The sequence below is a fragment of the Manis pentadactyla genome, chromosome 1 (assembly GCF_030020395.1).
Source record: "Manis pentadactyla isolate mManPen7 chromosome 1, mManPen7.hap1, whole genome shotgun sequence".
Lineage (NCBI taxonomy): Eukaryota > Metazoa > Chordata > Mammalia > Pholidota > Manidae > Manis > Manis pentadactyla.
The window spans coordinates 118,040,141-118,060,516 of record NC_080019.1 but is presented as its reverse complement, the minus strand read 5'-3'; the positions used below and the strand labels follow the sequence as shown (position 1 = coordinate 118,060,516).

Genomic DNA, 20,376 nt, shown 5'->3' with positions numbered 1-20,376 from the left:
TTACTATATCAAAGGAAAAGTTGTAGCTTTAGGTACTGAACACAATTCTACCAAAGGCATAAAAGCAAAAGGCAGGCATATAAAATAAGCTCAAGGCCCCCAATGAATGTCTATGATTTCCAAGTACCACAGATGCTAATACTTCTAGAAAACAGTTTATTTTTAGTACTAGAGGTTGTTTTTGAAAACTGCCATGCCATCGAACCCTGTATTTTTTTTCCCTCCTACCATATCTTCTCTGTTCCTTCACAATTATTGATGACTTTTGACCAAGATACCCGACAGCAAAAGGGAACAGCGGTAATAAGGTTGGCAGAATCTGGGAAAGGAAAGGTCCACCTCTACCCTTCAGTGGCCTAGAGGAAGAGAAAGGTAAATGGGGAATAGGAGTAAAGGCATTGGTCAAGGCCAGAGCAGAAGCTGGCATTGGCCCCAAGAGAAAAATGCAGAAGTTCTAACTCTCAGCCCTTATTGCAAACCACCAGCCATTCTCACTTCCCCTGCCAACAGAGCTGACTTTTGCCAAGGAGGGAAGAACTAGTTTCACAAACAATTATCACAATAAGAAACAAGGGTGGGGTACTAAGGGATCATAACTGTGGTGAACTGTTTTCTGACTGTAAGATCACTGCCACCCTTTAAAAAGCAATTGATTTGTTGCTTCAACATTTCACTAGAGCAGTTTATAATAAAATTCAGTTGGTAATTACTGGTTGTATTGATGTAGTGGACCCTTGGTTTCTGGAATACAAAAAGCTTCAGAGGATGGAGGCAAACTTGGCACACACAGTTAACTTTCAAAATATAAAAGTTGCCGTAAGAGCCACCACAAATGAGCCAGGGCACTAAAACAAAAGGGGATTTTCTACAGCCATTAATTGCCATCACCAGTATTATTACCATTATTATGACTACATAACAGTAGTATATGAGGAGCACGAAAGGGTGTACTTTCCAAAGGGAACCCAGCCAACTGGGCTCGGCAGGGGCCTCTTTGAATCAAAACCTAGTGCTCCTTGAGGCTTGCCAAGCCGCCTTGATGAAACACAGTGGCAGGCTCAAGTTGGAGGGAGGATTCTCCTTTTTTGAAGGGAGGTAGAAGAGAGCAGTCGCCAGATGTTTGCAATTTTAGCTATAAAAAGATGGCTGCTTTCCATTCCTGAGTAAGTTGAATCTTTTTTTCTTTCTACCCAAGCTATTGTGGTTCACTAAAATAGGCCACTGCACTGATGAGTCATCCTCCAAAACAGCACTCATGGAGGCAGAACAACGATGGCATTTGTAAATCACATATGAGAGAAGTAAAAATGTATGGGTAATAGATGCTAAGCAACAGAGAGCAGGCTGCAGTATAAAGAACTGGATTTTTGCTCAGAAGAGTTATACTTGAATCTCCTGACAACTTTCTACCTGTAGGACTGGGTCAGTGCAAGCACTCCCAGGACTGATCCACACTCTTCTCAGCCTTCCAGTGGGGTGAGTTTCCCCACCAGATCTCCCTGTCAGGGGAAAGAACCCACACCTTCTGTCCCCATGCCACACCTTCCATATGCACTGCCGAGAGATGTGCCAACAGAGATGAAGGTATGTATCACGTATGTCAAGCCCTACATCATGATAGAAGAGGGTACACACCATGTACCATCTATTACATACACATTATATTTCCTCATATACATATTAGACCCCCGACACCACTAAATATTCAGTTCTCTCTTCAAATACTGCCTTTTAAATCTGGTGAAAGGAAAATGAAAATCTGCCTTTACTTGAGCAGCATTAATATAACTGGCTTGGAAGGCTGGGGAACTCTTATGGAAGAGAGATTATCTTTCTTAATGAGTTCAGCATCTCTTTGAGGGTCTCATGACATACAGACCCTTTGTCTGAAAAAGAGATAAACATGAACAACATTTAAACAAATTTCAGAAGACTGGCTAAATTTCAACTATGAATCCAAGAGATGAATGGACCCAAGGTAAAATTCCTAAGAATATTAATTAATTCATTTTCTGTGTAATTAATAACATCTCTAAAATCTCTCTGCCTCATTTGATATTTTGGAAAACAAAGGATTTTAAAGATTAATCAAAATCACTAGATGGCTTTATACAGTTTACTTTGCATAATGTTCATTCACATTATTATCTATAATAATTCAATAATAAAAATAATCCTTCTTTAAAATATACTATAATAGGAATCTTTGCTGGTTTTTTTTCTTCCACATTGACATAGTTCAAGTGAGGTCTCTCTCTGAGAAAGGTGTTATAGAAATTCCAAAGAGGATATATCAACACATCATTATTCTAACAGGGACAAACTTAGACAAGCCAATCCTAAAATTTCAATTAGCAAAACATTAACACAGAACAAAAAACAAAAAAACTAAGGTCATTTTCAAAGATAGCCAGCATGAGTTATATTTAGACAACTATTACCAAAAACTTATGGGTGAAAAACTATGTTTTTTGACTCTCAACAGTCATGCTCACACTTTAAAATAACAGCAACAATAGTGACAGCAGCTTTCACTGATTTAGCCATTATTTTGTACCAGACACTGTGCCATGTATTCATTTGATTTTGAAAGCAACTCTTTGAGATACATATATATCGATTTTAAAGAAAGAACAAATTGAGAGAGCTTAAGTAGCTACTTAACCTAGTTTGTCCAAGTTCCTAGAAAATTAGTAGTAAAATCAAAACTTGACCCCAGAACTATCTGATGCTAGAGTCCATGTGCTTGGCCACTGCCTCCCCTTAATTTTCCCTCTCTTAATCCTGTCCTGGCCCAGGTAAACTCTTGGGTCCTCTGAGAAATCAACTCTACAGCCACTTCACTAACAAAAGGTATAGCTTTGTATCACCAGTCAACTGGTTATTTTCATATGTCAGGTTTCTAAATGAAAATACAAACTACTTAAGGACTAGAACCTGGTTTTCATTCTTTCCCTATTTATTAAAAAGCCTTATTCAATAAAAATGGCATGATGTATCTGAAATACCCCCTACTAGAGGAACACAGTGAATTTGTGTTACAGGGTAAGATATGCAAAAAATAAAATTCATCTACTGGTCAATACTTCAAGGTCACCCCAAATGGCAATATTTCTAGATACCCATCATGTAACTTAGAAATTCCTTTCCCAGTAAATAATTTTTACAAAGGAAGCACTTAATAAAATCCAAATCATTGTAACATATATGAGCAGACCACTAACAAAAATAGCAACTTTAAATGTCATTTTAATTTCATTTTGAGGCCAACAAAACTACCAATGAAATCTAGCAAATTCAACAAAAAGGACATAATTCACCTAAACTAAGGGAGATTTTTAAGCAGTTATTCCAAGGGCTTTCTGAAATAATGTCTTCTTGGTAATGACTTCTTGAAATTAGTTTGGCTGTCTTATGCTTTCATACATCACTGTATACACACCTATGGGCAGGTGATTCTAAGTACTTTCCATGTTATTTGGATGACTTCAATTTGCAAACAGCTTTGAATGGTAATGATTAAGGAAAACACCAGTGAGGTATTTGTCTTCTTTTAATAAAAAGTAATACTAGCATTAACATGAGATGCAGTGTAGTGCTAAGGAGAAGCTCTACACTTGGAGCTGACAAGAGTTCAAACCCCAGCTTTGCCCTGAAATGCTACTCATTTCACTTGACATGATATTCTCTGCAGATTGGAGGTGTTGATGCCCACCTTTTACAGTATAGCTGAAAAGATGAGGTTAAGAGTAAAGCAGAATGGGGTTCAAATGAAATAGACTAATAAATCCACTAAAAAGTTTTTTCCCATCCTTACAACAACATTTTGCAAGAGATATGGTTTTAGTGATAGTAATAACCAATAATTATTATACTAGTGGCTGTTCTATAACACCTACACTTTGCTTAAGGGGAAATATTAAAATTTGGTCAAACGTGGCTTCTACATTTATAAGCCTCACTGTGGATCCTCTGAATCTCATATTTTCCATTTGTACAGGAACCATAATAAAGCTACAGGATATTTTGGTAATTAAATTAGGTATTACATGAGAATCTGCTTCAAAATCCATTCACACGCATGCACACACAGTTTTAAAGTTTCAGTTGTGACGAATATTTCATTATAAAGTCTTCCTTTCATTGCTTCCTGTTTTCTCAGGATCACCCCAAAGTGGAGATTAAAAAAGAAAAAAAATCAAGTAGGCTCATATCTCACATTCTTAAGGGTTTATATCTGACTAGATAAAAAGGCTGCTTTGACTTAGTTTGGGGAGAAATGAGAGAAAGGATTGCTTTTTTTCCCTTCCTTTTTGGTCTTAGCATCTGTGTACACAGAAACACTTTATTCTCAAGCCTTACAGACAGTTGGGTGGAAATGGCATGATGCTTCTGGACAGGACCACCAGGTAGACGTTTCTTGCCCTTATGATAAGGTCAGTATGCTCTTGTTTCTTGGTGCTGCCTGTCTGTAGCTACCCAACTTCCCAGAATGATTCCTAGAGGTATGTTTCAGAGTGTACTAGGTTTGAGTCCTTCATAGTGAAGTCCCTTTGTTCATCTCACATTGCAAAGCTACTCTCAGGAGCCCAGATGCACTGCCTAAGGACATCAGCAAAGAGCTACCAAAGCTACAAGGGTCAGAATGGGTGCCTCTCTTTACTTTTGCAAATGCTGTTCCATTTGCCTGGTGTGTCATGCCATCTACCATCCTTTTCCATCTGGCTAACAACTAACCCATTTTCCGAGACTCAGTTCAGATATCCCCTCTTCTATAATGATTTCCTGATATTCTCCTGTAACACACCCAACATGTTCTTTTATGATAATTAATATACAGAATACAGCTTTATGGGTACATGGTGCTTATTACAGGTCTGTCTTAACTAGCAGACTGTCTCTTCTGTTTGAGAATAGCAACATACAGAACAATGTGAAAAATGGACAATAAGAGAAAATGCTAGGTCAAAGTGCTTGAAGGCATGAGATGTTACATCTCAAGTACCTGTATTCCTCTGTCCCCAGCACTGTCCTCAGCTGTCCAGTCTCTGGCTACAGAAAAATTAAGGAAGGATGAATAAAATATAATGCCATGATTTTTTTTTTCTTTTATAGCTCCTAGGGTCAATCATTGTTCCAGGGTACAATTTCTTCATGTATTTGCCCAAAGGCTCAGGTGTCAGATTTATTTTTATGATATCATAATAGATCCATTAATAGATCATTTACATATAACTGTCGTGACACAAAATCAGCTGGGATTTCAGGCATCACCACCTGAAGTAGCACAATAGCAACTGCTCTATAATGCAAAAGTTTGGGCATCACTGAGGCATTCTAGAAGAATCTTTTAAAAAAAAATCTTTCTCCTCTTTTTGGATCCCAATTAAAATTCCTTAAAACAACATATGCAGAAAACTGGAGTTTACAATGAAAGCACAGAGAGAAAAGCACAGAAAGGTAAAGGACCATTTGAGTTCCTGATTCTCTACATTGTTCTTATGATAAAGGATGCTTCAGACTTCAAAAGCCACTGTAATTAACCAAAAAGACAGTGTGTGCCCACTGAACCTACACAAGGTTCAGAAGGTATTAAAACATTGGCCCCTGGGGTATGGAAATAAACAAATGGTTCCCAGACTTTGGTTGAGCATCAGTCCAACTTATTTGGGGAGTTCTGTGAGACTGCTATTAGCCCAGGACCTGTGGGGTTTGTTTTCCTTTTTTTAATGTTCCCCAAGTCCTTCTGATGCCTGGTCAGTTTTGAAAAACGACTGGTTTAAACCATACATTATAATAGTGACCTTCAAAGTGTGGTACAGGCAGCTTGGTGTGCAGGCAAGATGGCACTTGAGAAGGAGAAGCATGAAGCCATCTATACGTACGCATTTCTCTTACTACTATTAAACTTTTTATTTTGAAATACAGAGTAAAAGAAAGTTATAAAAATAGTATAAAGCGTCCCATATACAGCTCACCCAACTTATCCCAATGGTAACATCCAATATATACAATACCAAAGCCAGGAAAACGGCTTTCTTACATTGTTGTTAACTAAGCCTTTATTCGGTTTTTACCATTTCTTAAACTGCATTCATTTGTGTGAGTATACAGTTCTCCAGTGAGTATGTATCCCATGCACAGATGCATGTAACCACCAGCACAACCAAGGTGAAGAACTGTTCTTCCACCACAAAGACCCCCTGTTGCTTTTTCTTGTTATGAACACTCATTCCCAGCCCCACTCCGTCTCCCAACCCTGTTTCCTAGCAACGGCAAATCTGTTCTCCATCCCTAGTGCTTTGTCATCTCAAGAATGTCCTACAAATGGAATCATGCAGTATATGTAACCTTTCAAGACTGACTTTTTCTTTTTTCAGTAATGCCCTTGAGGTCAATCCAGGTGTTGCATGTATGAATATTTCATTCCTTTTTATTAACAAACATCATTATTGCATTGTATGGATGTACCAGTTTGTTGAAACATTCATCCACTGAAGGACATTTGGATTATTTCCAGTGTTCTGCCATTATGAAAAAAGTTGCTATGAACATTCATGTATAGGTTTTTGTGTGAACATAACTTTTCACGTCTTTGGATTAAATTTCCAGGAGTGCAATGGCTGAATTATATGGTTAGTATATGTTTACTTTCGTTAAAAAAAAAAAAAGCTGTCAAAGACTTTGCCAGAGTAGTTATACCATTTAACACATTCCTACCAGCAATGCATGAGAGATCTATTTCCTCCACATGCTCACCAGCATATGATATATTTTATTTTAGCTATTCTGGTAAGTATTTTGTGATAATTTATTGTAGTTCTATGTTTATTTTTATTTTCAAAAAATAAGTTAAGCTTTGTTCAGATTTAAAATATGGAGTGACAATAGTATCATATGTTTATACAATTTAAAAAGAAAATTAAAGAGTACCTCACCATGCAATAGTCACTGTTTTTGAAATCAGATGAGGATGAGAAATCTACCACCTTATTAAGGAATTCATTTCAGCAATTAAGCTGACAGGTTACAAAGTAAAAGGGACTTTGTCAACCATCTGTGAACTTTTTTTGTTCTAAAACATCTAATCTACTCTGTCTACATATATTAATTCTCTCACTGTAGCTTCTAAACATGTCCTGCAATATACACAGGTGACACAGAACTGTGGCAACTGTGGATGGAATCCACAGGATCAAGGCTTAACTTTACTGCTTATGGTTCTATACTGAACAAGCCACTTGACCTCTCTGAGCCTCTAAAAATGGAGTAAGAGGGTTATGTTAGGTAATTTTTAAGATTCTCCCTGGTTCTAGAATTCTATAGTTGACATAATAGTGAGGCACTGTGATTCCTATCACTATTAAGAATTATACTTATCACTATATCTGAATACATTTATTAGTAATAATTATATTTATATTATTAGTCTTACAGTACTATTATAACATCAAATAATTGATAATAGCCTATATACAATTATAAAATACATTAAATGTTATTTTATGATTTTATTAATATTCTTTATTTCTAATAAAAACAATTAGCTATTTTTATTATGACAAGAAGTATACTTCATGAGGCAAGGATTATTCTCTGTTTTGCTCATTGCCATTACTTCAGCCCCTAGAAGAGGACCTGGCACAAAATCTGTGTTAAGTACATGATTGTTGAATAAGCATACAACAGTAATTCCTTAAAATTGTAAGGTATTTTTATGGTTTATACAACATTTTTGCACTTGCTATTACATTTGATCCTCAAAATAATCCTGTAAAATAATTAATATTATCAGGTAATATTGTAAATTAGGAAATGTGGAGTAGAAAAGTGTCAAGACCAAGGTCAAGTGGTGAAACCGAGGCTCGAAAGTAAATGCCCTGACTGCCAGGTCAGTGTTGGATGGAGATTCTTCTGAGTGTCCACACGGCCTAAGAATATTTGGTAAGATATGATGTCGCCCAAAGAATTACAAGTTCTTTTTTCTTCAGGAAGATGCAATGTAAAGATCAAATTAATACATTATAATATGACCCTTTAATGAATGAACAGCTTGTCCTTTCCTCCCCGGAGGCTTTGAAAATTAGAACTCATGTACCACCCTCCACGGTGGCACCTCCACGGTGGCACCTCCATGGTGGCAGCTGAGGCTTGCGACGCACACCCTGAACCAGAGGAGGGGCAGTGGTCCAACCCAAGTCTCATTAGAGGGGCTGACGTGTCAGTCAATTTGCGGCTCCTCATGACAGGCCACGTATAATCATAACAAACGTCTGAGAAGTTGCAATTGCCCTTCTATGATTGCTGGCAACTTCACAGGACTGTCAGGACAAGAAGAAGCTGTTTCCCATTTACACCTCAAAGCCAGATTCACCTTCCAGTGCAGGGAACAGACCCCAGGACTCCAGAGACGGGAGAGCACACTGAGTCTAAGCATTTGTATGTGAGTATTTAGAGTTCAAAAGCAGCGCTCATCAGTTTTTTACCACCGATTATTCTGGGTTTAAAGGGAAAAATGTTTTACTAACCATAAGAAGAGCAGCAGCACCAAATTGGCCTACATGTTCAATACAAAACTGCTAGGGAAAATCCATCCTGAATGATTTCCTTAAACTTACTGCCATTAGTAGCTATCCATTTTAGTTAATTGCTCAGAAAACAAACATGTTCAACCTAACCAGATTACATGACTTCACATCACTGGTGGCTAGTTCTCTACCAAATATCAACAATGCAGGACTCATCCATTTTTAGGAACCAAGCACCAATCTTGCCACTTCCAAGCTGAGCCAGGGGAAATGCAGAGAACCGAGCACTACAGGAGACCTGGGTTCTGGACCCAGGTGAGCCCGAAACTCGGGTCACCTTGGGAAGTCATTCTTCCCCTATCAGACTGAGTTTTCACATCTGGCAAATGAAAGAACTGGACTAGATAAGCTTCAAACTCTTTTCTGGTTTTGCTGCTCAAAACTTTGTGATTAACACATGAAGAGCGAGCAGCTCCAGGGTGAAAGCAGAAAGGGAACAAGTGTGGTCGTCACCTCCTAGGTGGGAGGCTCAGCTCTTTAGGTGGCACATTGTTCTAGTTACTATGTCTACCCCAAATGAGCAGTCACCTGTAACTAGTCCCCCTCCATGGACTGGACTAATAATCTAAAGGTAGCAAAACACACAGAGAGATCTGGCAAAAAAATTTCTAGGTTTAGGATGCTCACCCACTCTAATCTGACTCTACTAGTCTAGGTAGAGCAATGTAGGCAAAGCTTGAAAACACACACCCTATTCGTATTTTATAGAGGAACTATATAGTTTCATTCTATATGGAACTATCTGTTAAAATAGAGAACGTGATTGTGTGTGTATGTGTGTGTGTGTGTGTGTGTGTGTGTGTTTAATTCCCAGAGTTGTAGTAAAAGGCAAATTTTAAAACCATCTCAAGAAAACAATGTATCATTAAATAGGAAATCACTTACTTCAGTATCTACCAAGAACAGAAAAAAGATCTGTATCCTGGTTCTCCTATCAGTCTAAAGTTTTTCTTTTACTTTTTTTAAATGTAAAGCAGAGAAGGGGTCCAGATCACAGAGTAAAGAACACTACTGGCTAGTACATTAAAGACCAGAAGGAAAATTGCATTAGCCTGTTATCCTCATAGTCTAGAAAAGAAGATGAGACAAAATCATTGAAAATTAGAACTCATGTACATACCAAAGGCATTCCACAAGACAGGCACTTAACAGTATAAGATTTGTAAGAAGGCAAAACTTAATAAAAATATATGGGCTTGTAAGGATATAACACTGGACACATAAAACTATTTGGAAATACAGGTGCATTGAAAGACAGCTGTGGAAGCTCAAGTTGTTAAAAAAAAACAGTCAATGAAAAGTATGAGAACAATGTACAAAAATAGAAGGACCCCAAAGCCTAAAGAGCTACTAACTGGGGAAAAAGCACACCCCACTTTAAAGTATGCCAAAGCCCTTTAGAGAAAGGTTATTAGCAGAATACCTTTTAAAAGAAAATTATAACATATGGCGTCACATAAATATAAGTTGATGTGGAAAATATGTGGGTACATTACCACTTTCACAGTGAAAAAATGAGAAAGCAAGCCTCAGAGATTGCAGATATAATACCAAGGTGAGAGATATAATCAGTAACTTTAAGGTAGAAGTAAAACATCAACTCATGAACTAAACATTTCAAGGAATGGGTAGAGGAAGGTAAAAATAACTCAGACACATAGGCTGAGCTGCAGAACCATAAAGCCTAATAAGCAATTGAGAAGCTACAGCCTGTGCCTGGACAAGCAGGTTTACATTGCTGAAGTTAAGCTAGCCTCAAACATTTCTGAGGACCTGTTATGTGTGAGGGATCTGCTGGGTGTTCTGGGAATAAAGGCATGAGTCAGGCAGCCCCTGACTCCAAAAGTTCCAAGTCAATAGAAAGAGATAGGCACATATACCAGTAAATCTAGTGGAAGGCACACTGTGGTAAGAAGTGTATGAGATGCATTGAGGGGTATTATGTTTAGTACACATGGTTTGGGAGGTCACGGGGAAGACAGTGTAGCAGAGAGAAGGCAAATAGTGAATCTGTGGCATCTTACTACACTGATGGGCAGTGACTGCATTGGGGTATGGGTGGGACTTCATAATATGGGTGAATGTAATAACCACATTGTTTTTCATGTGAAACATTCATAAGAGTGTATATCAATAATACCTTAATTAAATAAAAAAGAAGTGTATAAGATGCATAAAGAGGTTATGGCAAAGTGAAAAAGAAAGAAGTCCTGCATAACTCTGGATTCAGATGGAAGGGACCTGAGGTCTGGTGCCAACTAAGCCCTGAGTATCTCTCAGCAAAAAAGTATACTCTCTGCACTGCAATTCTCACATTTACACCAGGAAAGGTGATTGTGTGATTTCTATTAATTATAATTTTCTGTCTTCGCAGTTAAGCTTCTCGGAGGTCAGGCTCTGAATTAAGCTACGAATGAAAGTCTTTCTGGGCTAGAAATTGAGGGAGAGTGCATACTAAAGGCAAGGAACAGAGTGAGCTGAGGCACAAGCCCCTGGTGGCATCAACTCACTCTGCAAATAAAAACTGTGTTACCTACAATCACTAGGATTTCACTAATAGTACAGAACATTCTAAATGCGCAAAGAAAGAAAATGGATATAAACTTCAAGAATTAAAAAATTTAAACAAAAAAATAACATGACTTATAAAAATGTTTAGAGTAAAAGAGAATGAACTCACATTTATATTAAATATAAAGTAAAGCAAATCTTACACTTCCAACAAATAGCATGTCATTAATACATAGCAGATGAAGAGATGTAGCTTCCTTTAAAAAAGAAGTCTGCATATCCATGAACCTTTTCCCATATTTGTCTTTAAAATGTACATATGCAAGGGAAATTTCTTCTTGCACATACTCAAAAAAGGTTATATTAAAAAAGAGAGAGAGAGATTGGCAGAATTGCAAGAAAGAATCAAGACTTCTGAATTAAATGAAAATGAGTTGCTTCAAATGAGGATGCCATATTCCCAACTGTTTATTGCAAGAGAAGAATTACTGAGCAGTGCACTCACCCATCCAGCCATCCGCCATCCATCCAAATATATATATACATAAGAACATACAGACATGCATTTGACCATACACAATCATTCCTACTAAAAACACAGTAGCATAATAAGAGCCAAGAGGAACATAAGGACAAGTGAGAAACCATGCCTTGTTGCTTAAATCGGGAAACAAAGCTTACGTTCTTATACGGAAGTAGGGAAGTATCACCATCATGCGGGGCCTCAGTGCCACATATGCCATGAAGAGAAGGACAAGCAGTATAGCATGGTGGGTAAGGACAAGAGCCTCACCTCAGAAACTTAAGAGCCATAAAATCATAGAGATGCCACCTCTCCTCTCTAAGGTTCCATTTCTTTATGTGGAAAAAGTTATTTCATAGAGTTACAGGGGAAGGCACTAAAATGACAATGAAAAAGCATAGTGTCTCACATAAAGCACATGTTCAATAGTGACAGTGAGAGCAGGAGCAATAACAAAAGTAGAAACGTGACAGTCCTGGAATAAGATGTATGTGGAAGCCCAGGGAAAGGAGTAATTAATTCTGATCTAGGCCATGCCTAGACATTTTGGAGAAGGTGATACCAGCAGGATGACAAAAAGGTGTGGGGTGGTATGTTGAGGAAGAGCAAAGATTTGTGATCTATATAGGAGAGAGAGTATGTATTATACCAGTGTCCCTCGAGAACAAGACAGACAGTAGGTGAACCTCCCATCCTACAGTGAAGTATGTTCGAAACATCGAACCTCCCATCTCAATGCAGAAAGAGTCATCCAAGGAGCCAGGACACTGTAATTCATAGTATTTGGAGGGGAAGGAGTGTAAAGGGAGATTGTTATATGCTTCTCTCTTCTATCTCACACATGCCATTTATTAGCTTACTTAGTATATGACCTTCCCCCTCCCAACCCTCGGGTGTGTATCAACTGTTTATACGTACAAAGGCTTCTTCACACGTTTGCCTCCTACTCTAGCTGGGAACCTGCCTTATCCCCTTCCTTTTAGAGGGAAGTCCATTTTAGCTCTCCTCAAAAGTTAGGAGACAGAAAAACAATCCTGCTAGTAAGCAAACAAGGGGAAACACTGAGAATACAAATGAGAAAGCCAAAATATGGCTCCTTCTGTCCTTATGAAGAGGGATTCTCTTTCAGATCCCATGCAATCACTGAAGAACGATGAGCCAAGGAAAACAAGTTCCACTAAGTCTTTGATTAACTGCAAAGGTGGAGTCTCCTTCAAGGCCAATAAAACTTTAAGCACTGCCGTGGAGATTAGTTGAGCACCAAGGCCATCATTTATTGTTTTTCCAGAGCAGCTCTCTGAAGGTCTCGTTGCCCTTTCTGTAGAAAGGGCCCCCAAAGACCCACAGGGCCAGCTCCGGAGTGCATGCTGGTGCCCCACCTGCCAACCACCTGCCTAAGTGCCCCAACCACATAGCAGGACAGATATCTGGACTAGGCTTCTGACTTCAGAAGCCATTAAATGCTAATTCAAATACCAATAGGTGAGTGCTGGGGGCAGGGAGAGGACCAGGAAAGAGACTGAACTATATCACAGAGCGTGAAAGTGTCTCATAAACTTCCTGAGACAAACACACTAATGTCATCCAAGAAGCAATTAGAAGCATCATGGAGAGAATAAGGTACATTTTTTAAGGTGGAAAGGGGCACTGAATCTGCTTTTACTGCATCTTCTCTCTCAGCTCCCAGAAGTCTAACATTCAGCTATTTAAGTTATCATTTTACAGGTTTGGATGAGCTGCTAACACCTAATTGATAAAAATACGGAACACTCCAACCAGAGTACAGCAATCCTCTTGTTGCTTATGGGGTGTAGTGTGTGGAGTGTGCACAGACATATATACCTGAGATGCCAAGCTCATTAGATTTTCAAACTCTGTTTGATATGAACTGAATGTACTGCTGTTAAACCCCCACAACTAGGCTCCACTCAAATTTGCTTTCTCTGAGTTTCATCAAGTGTAGATCTCACAGAGCCATCACTGAAGAACCATGAGCCAAGGAAAACGAGTTCCACTAAGTCTTTGATTAACTGCATCCTGCAGCAGCCAAGGGGAGGAAAACTAGCCAGAGAAGGCAGAACAATTCCAGGTGCCTCAACAGGTTCACTCTGTATGGGTTTCCAATCAGACCACTGCTTGCCAGCATTTTGGGATAGTGTCCATGGCAAGAAGGAGGGACAACTGGGTAGTAGACACATTCCTACAAGACAATGGGATGGGGGTGGAGGGTAATGCAGAAGGGTGCCAAACTCCAAATGAAGAGATCAAGGTTCTAGTTCTGTCTGTAGCCCTAACTCACTGTATGACCATAGCCACCTAGCCCCTAACAGGTCTCATCTCTTTATCCTAAAAGAAGAGTAGGCCTAGATGGTTCCTAACTGTTCTTTAACCTTTGATGGTCTGTGAATTATGGTAACCACACTGAAAATCCTTAAGCTACCTTTTTCCAACACAATAGTGTGCTTTAAATCATTTTATTACATTGCCCTCTCCCACTCTGGGCGCCCAACTCAGAAGTCCCCCCACTTACCTTCACCTCCAGGCTGCTTGTATGGGTTGTACTTGGGCTTTGGAGCAACTACGGGTGCAAACTTTTTGGGTGGCTGTTGTGTGGACACTGAAATGCTAGGGGTCCCAAAGGAATGGGTGGTCTCCATCCGTGCAGGCACATGGCCAAGGGGCTCACCAGTGCTTTTGGGTGGCAGCCAAGATGGGTGAGACATCGCTGGAATCTGGAATTTAAAAGAAACACAGTTGTTTTTACAGAGGCATGAAAATGGAAGCAACATACTTCACTTCATTATTATTTCATCTTAATCCATCTTAATGAACTCTAGATGAAGCCCTCTGAAAAGAAGAAACATGGAGAAGGGAGAAGGAAGAAGGAGGGTGAGGAGGAGAGTCATGAAAAATTTAACTGGAGGAGAAGAAGTGAACAATCCCTTCAACCAATCTTGAACGCCTCTCTTCCAACAGGTATGCATTTTAGTGCCTAGCACTTCTCGGGAAATAAATGTAAATAAGAAAGGGTCTCTGAACTGGTACAAGAATCTTGTACTAGCAAGGGTAGGAAAAGCTTCCATTTTATTTATAATCTATTAAAATGACTGCCACACCAATGGTGCTAAGCTACCTGAACGAGGTAAACACACCCACACAAGTATTGCTGGGATGCAGAAAAAAATAAGATCGCTTCTTGCTGGTAGCAGAACTAAGACCTCATTAATGGGTGACCTTTAAACTGGGTCTTTAGTGCTGACTGGAGGTTGGGTCTACACAATGTTAACAAGGTTGCATTGGAAGAAATGTACACAACCCTTATGTTTAGAGTGGCTGGAGGGAAAACAAAGAAAAGTTGCTAGCAGAGAGCTAAAGTGTGGGACAGCACCAAAGCACAAATAGTTTTGCATATAAGCTTGAGGAGTTTTAATTTATTATTAGGCATTAAGTAACCACTAAAAGTTTATTCCTGAAACAAGGGAATAACAGGTGCACCAGCTGGACACTGTAAAATGATCTGTGGGGCAGAAGCAGTTCTGTTCCCCACCAAGGGATACTTGCATATTGGGGGAAGGGAGACATTGCACCAATGCCTGGGACAATTACTGGCATTCAGTAGCCAGGGGCTAGAATATTCAATACCTGTAATGCACAAACCAGTCCCGTGTGGCAAAGAAATGCCCCATTAGGAGCCATGCTGAGCTGATATCATACAGGACCTTTATGAAAAACTTAACTAGAAGGGGACAAACCAGTCCAGCTCAGGAGCTGTTCTAATCAGATTGTAATACACTATGCAAGAAAAGAAAATGATGTCTTATGTGTCAGCATAAGCCAGTTCCCCTGCAGGCAGCCCGCAGGCTAGGGCTGAGCCTCACTCACTGCACAGAGAAGGACTCTCCAAGCCTGATTGCAAGAGCTCTCCACTGCAGGGAGGCCCGGAAGGCACCCTGCACCAGCTCCCAGCCCCAAATACACCCAGTGATTTACTAATTCAACTGAATTAATTGAGAGGGCTATGTGATTACCTCCAGATGTCTGTAAAGACAAAGAACACTTGAAACGCAGGAAAAATTTAAGGCCTCGGCACATGGCACAACCATTGCAGTAAACACGGAGAGGTGGGGTGCAGTGCTGCCTGGGTAGCATCAGCCCACACCAGGGGGAAAGGCAGGACCTTGACCTCCTATCAGGTGCCCCGCCTGGGTACCTCTGCTCCTTCAAAATTAAAACAAAAGCCCTGTCCCCCTCAACTTACAGTCTTTATGACAGCCAATGAGATAACATTAAAGTGCCTTAAATACTGTAAAGTGGTATGCAAAGAGGGGGCAGGACCGTTGGAGACGTAGTTTTCTCAATAAATGAATAGTCAAAATATTATAATAACTCTATATGGTGACAGATGATAACTTCACTTATCATGGTGTTCCATAATATATACAAATGTCGAATCCCTATGCTGCATGCCTGAAATTAACATATTATGTCAATATTCTTCAATATATATAATATTATGTCAATAAAATCATATGCTTATTTTAAAAGACATGAATCAATGAAGTACACTCTAAGTTGGGAATCAAGAGGCTTCTGGTACTTAAACTGGTGGCGACACCGGCTTTTCACTCCAGCTGCAGGGCCCTCCTTTCCTCTTCCTCCCTCTGAACCTGGTGCACATGCTGTGCCACATATACACCTGTGCACTGTGAGTACCATGAAAGGGCAGAGACCACAATGTACACATCCCTAAACCACCATGAAGGGCCAGCACAAAAACCTTATAGAAAAACAACCATGAATCTGGTTTACTCATGATTCTTAAACCAGGTTGCACATTTAGAATCATTAAAGAAGTTTTATTTTTTTAATACCAAAACCAGGCCAATCTCTCAGAGTTGGGAAACAGTAATTTTGGTTTTGTAGATTTTTTTAATTGAGTTTGTCTTCTACTGAAAGGAGATAAAAGTGTCTGTTCTGCTTTCAACATGACTAAAGTGAATATAAGTGGGAAACAAAGGTTTGACAATGTTAATGTACTCTGTACACTTGCAGTAAAAATTTTATTTGTACATTTTAAAAAATGGGTTAATGGTATCCCTTTAACTTTTTTGAAAATCTGAAGTTATTCCAAAATAGGAGCTTTATAAAATGGGCTGCATCCAATGCAGTGATTTCTAAAGCAAAGAAGCACATTTTCAGAGCAATCCCACATTTCAAATTAACTATAGAATCCTGGCCTTTTCAGATATCCCAAAGATATAAAAGAACAGGCAACTTGTGAGAGAATATGAAAAATGAAAACTTAAGCATCAGCATGAAAATCATTGACTCCCTGATGCTTTCAGTTATCCCTGCACATATACTCCCCTGACACTGCCCTCCCCAAGGAGGTGCCTCCAGCTCTGCCTCTTGAGCGTTCCATGTGTTTGGCCAAGCACCTTCAGCTGAGCTACCTAACAGCATCTTCCCGTGCCATTCTTCTTCAGGTCAACAATGGCCAATGACACCATTCCCAGGATTTGTAATAAGCTTTCATGACCCTGAACCCTTGCTCATGCTGCGCCCACCATCTACAATGCTATTCTCTCCCTTCACTTTCTACCAAGCCCTAATTTTTTTTATCTTGACCCAGCTCAAGTATCTCTGATGTTGTGCACATTCCCCTAACTCTTCCTAAAGAGTAGCCTAATTTCCATATTCTTCTAATACTTTAATCTCATACTTATAACAGTCCACACACAAGCTATTTATTCACTTGCCTATCTGCCCTAATAATCTGGAAGTTTCTGAGTAGTGTCACTATATCAGCACAATGTCTGGCTAGAAAGCCCTTAGAAAAATACGTTACTCATGAATGTGTGAATGAATGAAAGGTGATCTCCTTGCTTACTCATCCTGTTCTAGAATCTCTGTATCTCTCTCCTTAGCGTCCATTGATACAATAACCTCTTTTTAATCCCTTAACTGAGTAATGTAATGAATCAAGTTGATAGATTTCCAGCTATTACACTATCTTTGCATTCCTAGAAAAAAATCCTACCAGTCACAGTTGTACTGTTTTGCTATACTGATGAATTAAATATGCTGTTTTATACAGGATTTTTGTACATACAACCATTAGTAAGATCATTTGTATGTTCTTTCTCTACTTGTTTTACTTATCATTCTTAGGTTTTGATATGAAGCTTCTGCATCCTTTTCTACTGTTTGGATTAGCTTAATGATGAGACTAGAATTACCCAGTATTTAACAGTTTATCAGAATTTAGGGTAAATCAATCTAGACACACTACTTTTAATAACAGATCTTAATCATGTTGCCAATAACTTCTCCAATAACTAGAGCAGTTTTATGCTTCTGTTGAAGTCATTTTTCAGCATTTTTATTCTGCTGGAAATTTTGCCATTTCTTCTACATTTTATCTCTGTATCCTTTCAACCAAGCTACTTCTCGATTAAAAATGATGTTTCCCACATATAAATCAAGTATAAAAATCAAACGAATATTCATATTTGACCTGATTGTTTATAGTTCATAATGTGTGATCAAAACCGAAAGTTTCTGTGATGACTGCCCTTGTACTGTTCACCATGTAAGAACTTATTCACTATGTAAGAATTTGTTCACCATGTAAGAACTTGTTCGTTGTGCTTCAGAAGATTGGAGACTGATGGGAATTATGCTTGGGGTGGATTAATGATTATGCATTGAGCATTGACTCCCCTATACAGAATTCTATTGTTGTTAACAACCATTTGATCAATAAATATGAGAGATGCCCTCTCAAAAAAAAAAAAAAATGAAATAAACTGGAATAAAATTAAAAATATCAAAAAAAAAATGATGTTTCATTCACTATGTATCATATAGATCCTACAGATCACTCCTATTGGTCCTTAAAGATATAACTCATGTTCTCTTTCCTCCAGTTCAAGTTATATACCCTTCACTACTCTTCCACAGCACCTGGAACACTGCCACCACTACACGCATCACATGTCACGCTCCTCTCTGCTTGCCTATATCCCAACTGAACTCTTGAATCCTTAAGAGCAGATGTAATTGTCATTCTCTAATCCCAGGACCTAATACATGACAGCACTCAATAAAAACATGTTAAATTAGTGGATGAATACAGTTATTTGCCTGGCAGTGGAGCTCCAAATGAATCGGATTTCTTATCCTGTACTCAAGAAGCTTAAAGGCTACCTGAGGGAGATATATTTATATATGTAAAAAGGGAAAGCAACACAAAGCCTACAAAACAAACAAGCAAAAACACCTGGGGTATGTCACAGGAGCCATCACAGGCTTGGCAGAGACTTTCCAATAAGAAGGACTTTAAAAGCTGGGTGGCTCTGAAAAATAACTGCAGCGAGAATAAAGCCTGGAAACACTGTGAATTTAAGGGAGAAGCAAGGCACTTCTGTGGGACAGAGAGCAGATCGGTTATAGTGAAATGAGGGACTCAGGGAGAAGATGTGAGTAAAAGGTTTCAAAGACAAAATGATCTTTGCTTTTTAAAGGTCTTATATAGAGAAATAAGAAGCTAGAACTTTTATCTTTGAACAGGAATCTAACAGGAGTGGAAACTTTATGTAAGAAAATTAATCCATACAGGATGGATCCAAGGAAAGTGATAAACACAGTAGGGCAGACACAGAGTCCCTATGGCTCCAGTTCTGGTCTCAGCTTTGCCACAGTGACCTTTAACAAGAGAACACTCATCTGCAAAATGAATGTCTGTGAAGTCCCAGTCAGCACTATACTCCAGAGTGCTTTCCTTCTCTGGAATCTTAATCACAGCCCCTGATTGTGATAAAAAGATCTGAGGGAACCTCACAAGTTCAGTGAATGGATGAACTACAACATGTCAGCTGGGGGTTCTCAGCTTCTCAGAGACCCAATGTAAACACAAAGATGAGCAGTGGTGAGAGCTGGTTTTGCTGGACCAAAACTTACTCTGCTCTTACTTCCTCTGGTTCTAGATCAGTTTCACTCTAAGCTTACAATCATCGTGAAAGCAAGAAGTGAGAGGTAAGATCTCCAGAGAGGCTGTGAAAATGCACAAACATATCAGAAGAGAGGAAAACAAGAAAGATGGCCCTTGTCTAAGCAAGAGGCCCATTGCTGAAAGGAGTCAGAGAGCTGGGGCTCCCTAAGCACTGGTCTTCCAGGAACTGTTGTGAAATGCAAATTAATTAAGAAGAACCTAAGAAGTTTCACTTATTACCCTGTCTGTTACTCTTCTGTCTTCTTCTCCTACCTGTTAAATGGGTACAAAAAAGCCACAGAATGACAATAAATAGCAAGTCTATGTTGAGGATTTACTATATGCCCAGCAGCTTTCTAATGGCCACATAATTATCCTATTACGTGAGGTAGGGTATCATTCTCCACAATTAGCACATCAAAAAAGTAAGGCTGTAAGAGTTAACTTGCTCAAGGATGCACAGCTAGCAAATAGCAAGGCTGAAGCCTGGGCACAGGTCAGTGACCCCAAACCCACCATCTTCTTCATGGTACCAGCCCTCTGTCTGAAGAAAAAGGAAAACACTACAATACAAAAGAAGTCGTCCCTTAGAAACAGATGTAGCTGTTATCTCCATTCTCAGCTCTGGATCCTACTTGGCAGGTCTTCTCTATTCTGTTCCAATAGTCTGACCAAATGAACAAAGTCACACCAGAATGCAAACTACCATAAAAGGCCATATGATGAACAAAATCCTTCCCCTATAGGTGGGAAAATAGGAC

At 39.2% G+C, this 20,376-nt stretch overlaps 1 protein-coding gene across 13 annotated transcripts in view; it reads right to left on the bottom strand.

Annotated features, from left to right (window-relative positions):
* Positions 1-20,376, bottom strand: part of LPP (LIM domain containing preferred translocation partner in lipoma) — a 632,552-nt gene that overhangs the window by 405,079 nt on the left and 207,097 nt on the right. For all 13 annotated transcript variants that reach the window (XR_008997202.1, XM_036875183.2, XM_057501065.1 and 10 more), the window contains one exon: positions 14,153-14,354. Coding sequence is in view for 12 of the 13 variants with exons in the window: in XM_057501046.1 (XP_057357029.1) it covers positions 14,153-14,354 (202 nt within the window). In the remaining variant the exon portion in view is untranslated. The remainder of the gene's footprint in view (positions 1-14,152; positions 14,355-20,376) is intronic.